The sequence below is a fragment of the Eretmochelys imbricata genome, chromosome 7 (assembly GCF_965152235.1).
Source record: "Eretmochelys imbricata isolate rEreImb1 chromosome 7, rEreImb1.hap1, whole genome shotgun sequence".
NCBI classification, from domain to species: Eukaryota; Metazoa; Chordata; order Testudines; family Cheloniidae; genus Eretmochelys; species Eretmochelys imbricata.
Window position 1 is genome coordinate 40,647,577 of NC_135578.1, and position 11,584 is coordinate 40,659,160.

At 37.8% G+C, this 11,584-nt stretch overlaps 1 protein-coding gene across 4 annotated transcripts in view; it reads right to left on the minus strand.

Moving 5' to 3' along the window:
- ATP2B2 (ATPase plasma membrane Ca2+ transporting 2) overlaps window positions 1–4,598 on the minus strand; it is a 330,044-nt gene extending 325,446 nt beyond the window's left edge. For all 4 annotated transcript variants that reach the window (XM_077821231.1, XM_077821230.1, XM_077821229.1 and 1 more), the window contains exon 1: window positions 4,400–4,598. In XM_077821231.1, the coding sequence (XP_077677357.1) occupies window positions 4,400–4,598 (199 nt within the window). The remainder of the gene's footprint in view (window positions 1–4,399) is intronic.
- Window positions 4,599–11,584: the final 6,986 nt, after the last annotated feature.

The window sequence follows — 11,584 nt, forward strand, 5'->3', positions numbered from 1 at the left end:
TTTTGCTCCTTAGTGACTCTGTTTGAATGTTTTAATAAAATTATGTAAGGCTTTATTGGATTGTCATAACTAAAAATTAAATGAACCCACACTTGTTCAGCAGCCACTGTCAATTTATATCTGCTGTATAACAACCACCCATTTGAAAACAAAAACAGTGGGGAAGGAGGTGCAAGATACACATTACACAATTCCTTAGCAAGAGGATAGTTACCGTACACAAAAGCTGGTTTCTGAAAATGAATATATGGTTAAATTGCACATTGATTCTTTCTGCTTCTCATAGTCTTTTTACAGAAGAGACGCTGCTAGAAAATGGGGTGATTTTAGTTTTGACTGTTAAATCCAGAGGTGATTAAAATCCAGGTGCCATTGACTCAGCCTTTAAAGTTTGGGTCTTAAATGGTTTCGGTTTGCACCAACCCCATTTCTAAAAGACTGATACGTCAGATAATTACTGTACAGCAGCTGACAAGCTTATTCTCTGGTGCTGTAACACCATCGCTAAAATGTAACATCTCTTGGAGGTGCTGCTTCAGACATGACAGCACAGATATTACCAAGGCAACAGCTGCTTCTTTAGATGGATGTAGAAGTGAACAAGATAACACATGCATCAGTATTAAAGACACCTTTTGCTTTTACATTTCAGGATCTCTGAAAAACTGTCTCACATGATTTCTCACTTAAATAATTAATATATTAATTACTATTAAAAGGAATGGATAGTTTTGCTGTTCTCTGAAGAAAAAATGTCTTGCATATCTTATATTAGCGCACACTACATAAAATGTTCGATTCAATATATTTACATATTAATTTCTGGAAGGAATACATCTGATATTCTTCCAGCTAACTCAGCACATGGTAACAGCAGTCTTTCCTCCTTCATAAGGTATCATTACACTTGAGGTGGCCTCACAGACTCAAATTCCATGGAAAGTTATACAACTATCAACAGAGAGCTGTTCAACTGGTTCAAATGGTGTCTTGTACACTGACAGAGAGCTGGGTGCTCCTTGATTTTTGTACCACCATGTTAAGAAAAACTATTTAAAATATTTTAATGAAAATTAATTTGAGCTCAAGCAGGGACATATTCGTATTTTCCCCACAGAAAGGGTTTTCATAGGCTTTTCAATAAAGCCTAAATAGTAGCTTTCCAATACAACAAAGCCATACTTTATAGCAAGAAATTCCTTAAGAATAATGAGAACAAGGATCCACACCACATCTACAGTTAGGAAACACAAGATCAATGAAAATGTAAAGAAGAGTCTAAAGAAGACATGTAACTGACAAAATATATTATATGTTCACTCGGTAAATCTTACTATATTAATCAGTATGCTCTGTCAAACTCTTTTTTAGCATTAATATATGAGGTTAGATATTTAATAACCAGAATTCAAAAAGCACAAGAAATGGTATGTACAACAGTATCAACAAGGGTTGAGTTATATTTGCATTGTCTAACTTAGGTGCCATAATTTCAAAGGCTTTAAACCAGACCTCAAACAGCCACTTTGAGTTTAAGTGGTTCTTCCTAGCAGTGTGTAGGCACTAAATCAAATATCAACATGGGAAAGGTATAGCAGACAAAATTCTTCACTAATTACACCTTATAAACTTCCTAATATGATATCATACAGGCAAATAGACTCAGGTCAGATATATTTCAATATGGTGAAATGTCAAGTGTCAGCTTTCAGGTGAAATTTTTCTATCAGCTCTTACACTTATTCAATACACCGTGAAAATAAATTGAGTGTTGTAATGTTGAGGTGGTACTTGCTCCGTAGATCTGTGCATGCAGAGTAACCACCACAGCTCTCTCATGTAGCCATGCACAGGATCCTCACCAACCAAAGTTCGTGGATCTTGTAATGGAGAGGAAGTGGCCTGGGGTCACACAAGCCCTGCAGGGAATCTGCAGCATTCAGCAATGTGAAAATGTCCTTTGGGGATTTTGGGGGGTGGCTGCTGGTAGAGGAAGCACAAGCAGCATGGTGTCACTGAAGGTAGGCTGGCTGAATCTTTGGGCTGCAGAGCCACATGCTTCCCTACAGATGGCCCTCAAGGGATCTGTGGCATCCAAGGATGCAACTTGTTACTTATTGCAAGAAAGAAAACTCCATGGGATGGGGTGATTTTACCCTCTGAAAATGTATACAACCAGCTTGGCAATTTTCTGGACTCTTGGTCCTATTACTATTCTAGGTGCATGTGAAACTCATGTCCATATGAACAAACTCCATTTTGATTGTTTCCTTCATTCCATAGCAAAAGAAGATCCTATAGAATGTCATCTTAATAGTGTTGAATGCAAATGACAGTGAAGAGAGATACAAGTTTTAGTAGAATGCATGAGGCTCTATTTTTAAAAATATATTTAAAGTTTGACCTATCACTATCCCTTTGAAGTTTGACTTTTATCCCCAACTAGATAGATTCCCAGTGTACAAAGCCATCTCTGCATGTATTCAAAAATATCTCAATATAGTGTACAATCAGTCCGTAAAAAGAAAAGGAGTACTTTTGGCACCTTTGAGACTAACAAATTTATTTGAGCATGCATCCGATGAAGTGAGCTGTAGCTCAGGAAAGCTTATGATCAAGTAAATTTGTTAGTCTCTAAGGTGCCACAAGTACTCCTTTTCTTTTTGCGAGTACAGACTAACATGGCTTCTACTCTGAAACCAATCAGTCCGTAGTATTCCCACCTAAAAGACATGTTTCCAAGCCACAAGTTTAAAAATAAAGATCAAAATTGAGGGCTTGGGAAACGTTATTTTATATGACGTATCACATGCAGATTAATAGTGGAGTCAGCATGCCATATTACTTGGTTCCATGCAGTCTGTCTGGGTATAAGGAAAAATGTTCCGTTTGTGTTTCAAACTGTGCAGAAAAAGTAATTAACAATTCCATCCAAGCATGCATTAGGCTAGGCTTTCAGCTGGTTAAACTGACAAAGCTCCCTTGAAGCCCATGATGTTCTGATGACTTGCTCAAGCTGCAAATCTGGTCCATAAAGTTCCACAGATATTTAACGGGTGTACTGAGTTATGTATCTCAGAGGTATTGCCATATTTGTATATTAGCACATACTGTACTACACCAAGATCTTCTCCACAGTATTCCTGTTGCATGGTTTCTTCTACAGTATATCATGATATGTGAAGGTTGTGGTACTTCTAGAACTTGCTGCTCATTTTTTGGTAGTTTTGCCTAGTAAATCATTACTAAGCGGACTAAGTCTTTATCATAGTGCCAACACTTGACCATAATAGGTAACTGAAAAGCAGTATGTGTAGGGCTAAGAAGAATTTATTTAAGACAAACACGTATCTATTTCCCAAAGACTCTTTTCCTTATGTAAGCTTATAATATCACATTACATGATATTATAATAAAGTGACATGCTTATCACTAAACTAATACTTCAGGAATTTCAGTAATTAGTTCCTTACTCATGTCGAAATGAATAATTTTAAAAGGTTACTTAAAAAAAAAAGAATCAGACATTAAACTAACTTCTACCTCTGAAACAAGGGGGGGAAATATTAAAATGAATGAGTGGATCTTGGTGGCATTACAAGAGAAGACAAAGACAATGAATACTATAGCTTCAAAGACAGTGTTATTAACCTAATGTGTTCCTTTCTCTTTTAGATATGAAAATACATTTACCATTAAATGCTGTGGGCAATTTATGAGAATAGACTATTGAATGATTATGCCTCAGCTTATTAAATGGAGGAAGGCCCAGTGTTGCAGTTACCAATAGAAAAAGCAAATACTCATAGTCAAATAGTAACCTAAGCAAAATTATCTACGGTATTACCAGAAGTCAAGGTAAGTCATAAGAAAATATATACTGTATATTGCCCTTTTGACCAATTTAATATCCATAACCTAAAAGTTCTCTTCATACCACTAGATACCTGTATAGAATAACAATTACTTCAAAGTAATTCTCCTCTTGCGCCCCAAAAAATATCCACAAGTTAGAGCATCCTCAGAATGCAATTTTCTTTTGCTATAAAATTGGAGCTGAATTTCTCATTTAGTTATTTGTCTGCTATTTAAAATGGAATTAGCACATTCACAACTTGAATATGCAGCCCTATTTTTACATTCTCACACTAGCTTTAACAAGTAGCCATATTTGACAAGCAGGTTGTCTAGGTCTTTATTCATTTCTCTTTTCAGAGCTGTTTTTCCTTTGTAGTGGTATACTGTCATTGCTGGGAATAACAGAAGTGCTGTATGAATCCTAGTTCAGAAGGGAAGCAAGATTACCCCCTCCACCATTTACTTTAGGTGGAGGTCCTTTATATGAATCTCACCACCCTGCACACCCCTGACTCAAATGAAGAAAGGGAAACACATTTACCTTCTGTTGGTGATGTCTGTAAATGCCTGCAGAGGCCCTCTGTGTCCCCATACGTCTCCTTAATTTTTACTACTGCTTCTGTTCCTCTGAGTTCCATGAGGGAGCGCAGCTCCTCCAGCGAGCACCCAAACTCTCCTGCATGGTTGGCCTCGTTTCTTTGGTTCTTGGTATAGAAATCGCTGTTTGTCATGTCACCCATTGTTGCTGATTGTATTGCTCCACTCTGTGCACTAGATGGAATTTTAAAATTGCTTCAAAATAGTAAGGGAGGAAACTCAAATTCCAACCTAAGGGATTAAGAAGAATCCAGTGGGTGTTCAGTGAACTCAGTGGAGAATGCCTCTGATGACTGAGGTGTCCCTGACCAAGTGATAGTCCGCAGGATGGCTGCTTTCAAGGCTGCAGACCAGCTCCATTCCATTCACCATTTCCCATTATGCTGCACTCAGGCTGTAGTATCTACATGGTCATCTCTTCCTCCGGACCTTTGGGATCAAAACACAAAGCACATGTTAGAAGAGTGAACCTAAAAACTTCAGAAAGAGCCTTTGAACTTCATTCTCCCAAACGTAGTCCTTGATTAAAAAAAGCTAGATACAAGAATCTGCACGTTGCTGCAGTTAGTCACAGCCGACCCCAAAGACTGATACTGCTTAGCTGTGTCATACATAAGGCTCTTTCCAGCTACAGCAGCAATAGCAGTGTTCCTTACTTTAATCAAGTCCCAAGAGCGCCTGCTAAATGAGATGGCTCATGAATATTAATAAGTAAGCCATTAGTCCAACAGTCTAGATGTGCCTCTGGTATGTGGCTCTGGTTCATACTGCTATATCAATCTTTCATCTGAAAAGAACAAAACACCCATGAAGGACTACAAAGTAATAAAAATTAATTGAACACTATTACTTATGCCTTCATCCATTACATAAACCATTTTTCAGCACAATAAAAGTAAAATGGGGGAGGGGGGAGAAAGAATAGGAACATTTTCATTACCAATCCAGAATACATTTAAATAAATTAAGCATTGCAGCTTTGTCAGATATGAAAATAAACACACACAGGAAAGGAGATAAAGCACCTGAGTGCTTCAGGCTAAACAATGAGCACTGTCTCTCATAGGAATGGGAAGGTTTCAGTTTGCTTTCCTTCAGCACTAGCTGCTGACTCACCAACACATTCGATAGCTTTGGCCTGAGAGCTACAAAGCATTCAAATAAAGAAAGGACTGTACTTATACAGGGTTTTTAACATGCATACTCCTGAAGAGTCACATTTGGACCATCTGGAGACCAACTGACTACTTTCTAAGCCAGCCTTTAAAATCTGCTCTCCTTATGCAGAGTCTAATGAACTTGGTTGAAATGCTGTTGAAACCACCTATTATACTTTGTCACAGAGTTTTAACAGAGATTAAAGGTTTCTTTTTTGCCTGAAGTGGGATAGTGCCTGTTCACTGCCTAATCTATAGACCCCTGAATATTTCTCACATGACAGAAAGGGTTTGAGTATGGTATCAGATTAATGAATGATGGACCTCTGACTGTCAGAGTGGATTTTTTTTTAAGCAGCACACCAGTCACAAAGAAATGAATTGTTACAGCAGAGTGCATGCAAAGGGAAGAAGAATGAACTAAATGTTTTTAACCTCCCATCTTTACATTGTCAGGACAACCTTAATTTCATGCCCACATACAGCTAATATCGCTACTGGGCCCACTGAAATGAGCGTGTTGCCATTGACTTCAAGGGGATAATGTAATCAGTGTTTAATATTTCCTATTTGCCCACAATTACATTATCCGTTTTGAGGCTGCTTAACACACTAGCTAAAACATGCAATATGGACCTCTAGCAAAAAATACATGTCATTCCTTTGAATTTCACAGAATACCAGAGCATCAGAATTTTAAATTGCCACAGCACAGAATCCAGGTAGTAGTCAAATGTTAGATCAGAGTTGTTCTTCCCCACCCCATGCTCATTGTCAAATTTCTGGTGGTGATAATTCGGCAATGCAGCACTTCATGTATTCTTTTGCAGGGCATCAGAATTTGCCGGGGAAACTCTGTGTATGTTGCACAATAAACACAAAGGTAAAGAGAAATTGGAATGAATAAAAAAAGACCTTTTATCCTTCAAAAAGTAATAACTGCATCTTCAGAAGATAGGAGGTATCCTACTTTCTCTCACACACAAGCTGCTATGGTTGAATGCAAAACAGTCATTGCAGCATCTATTTAATTACAGATACCTCAAAACACAGCAAGTTCAAAAATACCTCTATTTGTGTATCTAACAGATTTTTTTCTGAGGGACTGGTAGCCAGATTTGGATAAAATGGGAACCAGCTCAAAACATTGTTTGGGTTTGATTAAAAAAAGTTTGTAAAATAGAGAGGAAAAGTTTTGTATCCCTGCACAACATGCATGATCCCAAAAGACAATGAACTCCAAAACTCCCACTGCTTGGGGAAAGAGCAGACATCAGCACATCTTAGGATCCGGCCATTTATGGTTTCATCTATGAATGGTTGAAAGCCAGGAAACCTCACCAGAAAGCATGTTAGTGTTTGAGCTGAAATATCAGCCAAAGACGGTGACATGAACCAATTTGGGTTCAGTAATGAAAAAGAATAATTAAAAAGACAGATTGCTACTTGCAGACAGGCACAGAAATGCTATTTATAGAATGTGTGTGTCTAAAGAATTTGACCACGGAGTATCACAGCACCAGACATAATGTAAAGAACCTGCAGCATTTACATAGCAGAAAGCTCATTGCTATTTTTTGTTTGTTTGTTTTTCTTTCTTTCTTTCTTTCTTTTTCTTTCTGACCAAGTCCTTACAAGTGGTTCATGAAACTTCAAGAAAATCAATTATTAGTTCCCTTTGATGAATACCACCTACTGTTTTCATAAGTAACGCAAAGTGTATTAAAGCTGGATGTCAGATGTGTCTGCCAGAGGATTTTTCTCTGTGGGATGTTTACAGTAATACTACTGTCAAGCAAAACACACTTTTTAAAATCATAGCACCATCACTATATATTAATATTTGTTCCTACTCTTGGAAATGCCACTTTTGTCATTTGTCAGACAACATTAGCCAGGGATGTTGTTCCTTTGCATATGATTGAATCATCTGCCTGTTTAATTTTTTATTTGACTTTCAATTAAATATTAATCAATAAACCACTAAATTGAGAGGCGTACTTCCATTAGTGCTCAAGCAAAAAGTATTTCTAAGTTCATGTGATCTTTGGAATTCACCCAGTGGCATGACACCAAGGAAATAACATCCCTAGTGTTTTTCAAAGGCAGATGGTAAAATATAGAAAGCACAAAGCATGATTAATATTATTCACTAATAATGAATCTCTCTAATCCTGTGGAACAAGATATAAAGGCTTCATTTCATCCTGGAATATTTTATGAAAATTCTAGGAACTTTGCCAAGTGTATGCCAGTTGAATGTGACTGATAGATGGGCCACCTCATCCTTACTGAGATTAATAATTCTTTATCGAAAGCTGAGAAATCCAAAACATGAGATCAGTATAGTGGCATGACTCCCAGTGGGGCTCCAAGATTTGTAGGTTCAAAGTGAAACTCTTCATGTGAGCTGAGCAAAATTCAGAATTTCCATGCCATGGGAAATTCCAACATTTCCATATTTGGTTTCATCCTGAAACAGTATGAAAATACAAATTTTTTCATAAAACAAAATTCTGAAAAACAATTATTCAGAAATGTCAAAACATTCTGTTCTGCCATTTTTGATTGAAATGAAACACTGACATTCCTTAAATTGGATATTTTTGTTTTGTTGAATTGACCTAAAATGATTCTTTTCATGTCAGATCAACAGTAAACTACATTGCCCTTGCCTTTTGGGAGTTGTAATTTGGGCCCCCATTGTCTACTACAGGCTGGGTTCCCTGGAGGACAACATCTTCAACAATGCAATGCGGACTCAACTTACTACTCTCAGTGGTGTCTCCGGGAATCACATGACTGCGTTCTGGGAGATGTAGTCCAGCCAGGGAGCCTGATGCCTGTGTGTCTGTGCCGTATCTAGCACAATGGAATCCTGATCTTGCCTAGGGCCTGTAGGCACTGCTCTGCACTTGGTAGGCAAAGCATGCTCTCTAGAATGTGCTGCAGACAGGAAGAGACAAGCTCATCATAGCCGATACATTTATACTGAAAAATTAATGCCAGACCTTTATATGTTACATTCTCTCTCTAGTCTAAGACAACTGCTTTTTGTCCGTTTGGTTTTTTTTTTTCTTATTGAATAATCTCTAAAAAATGTTAGACAAAATTTTTAAAAATGCAGATTAAAAGCGGTCACTTACAGTGGTTGAAAACATTGGTTGTAACACATCAATCTAATGTAGCACCTTGTTTATACGTAGTTCAGGTAGGAAAAAGACTTTTCATTCCTACTGTCAATATCCACTACCAAAGTTTAAATTTAAAGTAAAAATAATCATTATTTTACTCATAAAAGAAATGTAAGACAATACCTTCATTTTGCATAAGGCAATGTAATTCTTGGATTGTTTGTTCTTCAAAGGTAACACAGATTTTTGCTGTGTGAATACACTGAAACCAGGGATTTTTTTTAATTCTTATTTGGAAAGGCTTTGCCTTGAGGAACAGCCATTCATTCCTGCAGCACCCCAGTCAAATATTTTTCAGTTTCCAATTGTCTGAAGGCAATATATGCCAATTAAATAAGAAGTGATTTGGATGAACTAACTGCAGGCCTGCTGGGAAAACTATCCTTCTATTTCCTAATCAGTAAAATATCATCCCTGGAAGCTTGTAAATGTTTTGATAATGCATTAGAATGATGCCTATGTAAATATCATTGCCAAGAATGCTGGTAGCCTGATTTTAGTGGAGTTCCACTGAAATTAAACTGGTGTAACATATTAGTAGATCAGCCCCGGGTTTGCCATTTCACAGAACAAGGATCATGAAATCCTTGTACACTGTGAAGGTTTGGGACAAGCAAGAACAGCGCACGATCAATCCCAGAACTAGTTATTTATTAAAGATTTGGCTGTATTCACCATAAGATCTAAGCTTTCATCTAAAACAAAATAAGTTCCCAGTCCTTCTAGTGGTGAATATAACCTTGATAGTTCAGAATGATGGATGTTTTGTCTGACAGAATCCACAGCAAGCCAAACTAATAAAACACACTCTGAGAAGTACAAGAACACTCTCTCATCTTAAAAGAATATTAGCTTTGAAACATAATTATCAGGAGCACACTAAATGCAGAGGAAACTAAGAAATAAGACTCATTGAATGGAACTACTTTTTCACTTTCACAAATGCGTATTCCTGTTTGATCCCTGTCTTAGGACCCAAGAGTGGATCAAGAAAGAGAAACGGTCTTTGCAACTAAATATGCTCTAGAACATGCTTCATAATATGCTTCATAATGGCATCTCTACATAATTTATTGCAAATTGAAATTCATAAACAAACTGGTAAATAATTCATCCATATTGAATACACCATGGTGGCAAGCATTACAAACAAAAACCTAGTGCAAAAAACTTCACATATCTTTATATCTGAGATGCTGAAACTATTTCTTATTCTAAGGCCATGTCTACACTACCACTTAAGTCGTCAAAACTTATGTCACTCAGGGGTGTGAATATTACACACAGAGCGACATAAGTTTCACCAACAGAAGCACCGGTGTGGACAGTGCTGTCAGTGAAAGAGCTTCTTCTGCCACATAGCTACTGCTGCTCGTTGGTGGTGGTTTAATTATGCCAGTGGGAGAGGTCTCTCCTGTAGGCATAGAGAGGCTACACGAGAGATCCTACAGCAGCACAGCTAATTGTTACAGCTGTGTCACTGAAAGCTCTCTAGTGTAGTCATAGACTAAAATGGAAATATTACATTACCACATCATACTGTCAGAAGAAAAGTTTGGTAATTTTTTTTAAGTAGTGATCACTTAAGTAAAGGTTCTTCAAAACAACAATAAAGAAATTCAAGAAGCTAGGAAAAAAATAGAATACTAGTTTAATCCCAGACAACCAGGCAAATACTGTTGTAATGCCCAAAGTAACAATTCCTCTGTCCATTCACCATGAATCAGTGTCTCTGCTCAGTATTATAAAGCTGCTTTACCTAACAAATAAAACTATCAATCTTTTATAGGTATATTTTGGATCAGTTATACTCCCCTACCCATGTTTTGTTAAAAGAAAAGGAGTACTTGTGGCACCTTAGAGACTAACCAATTTATTTGAGCATGAGCTTTCGTGAGCTACAGCTCACTTCATCGGATGCATGATGAAGTGAGCTGTAGCTCACGAAAGCTTATGCTCAAATAAATTGGTTAGTCTCTAAGGTGCCACAAGTACTCCTTTTCTTTTTGTGAATACAGACTAACACGGCTCCTACTCTGAACCATGTTTTGTTAATCATTTTTCTTTTATTCTAGAGGCAGATATTGCTAGAACTATGATCCCAAAGAAAATTTTCCTCAGTTAATGGGTCTTATTAGACATGAGCAATTTCCTAGTGACTATTAACCCATGTAAAAAGAAAAGGAGTACTTGTGGCGCCATAGCCCTGGTCTACACTAGGACTTTAAGTCGAATTTAGCAGCGTTAAATGGATGTAAACCTGCACCCGTCCACACGATGAAGCCCTTTATTTCGACTTAAAGGGCTCTTAAAATCGATTTCCTTACTCCACCCTGACAAGTGGATTAGCGCTTAAATCGGCCTTGCCGGGTCGAATTTGGGGTACTGTGGACACAATTCGACTGTATTGGCCTCCGGGAGCTATCCCAGAGTGCTCCATTCTGACTGCTCTGGACAGCACTCTCAACTCAGATGCACGATTGTCTGCCGTTGCTCTGATACAGGGAGGGGCAACTGACGACATGGCTTACAGGGTTGGCTTACAGGGAGTTAAAATCAACAAAGGGGGTGGCTTTACATCAAGGAGTATTTCAGGCAGGTTCCAATAAGAAATGGTGCACCTAAATTATTGTTCTTATTGGAACAAGCAGGTTGGTCTGGCCTCTGATTGATACATGGCTAGATTTACCTCACTGCACCTTCTCTGTGAGTGACTGCAGTGTGACCTAGAGGAATGAGTCCCCTAGACGGGGGGCGAGGGCGGGGGTTTGCAAATGG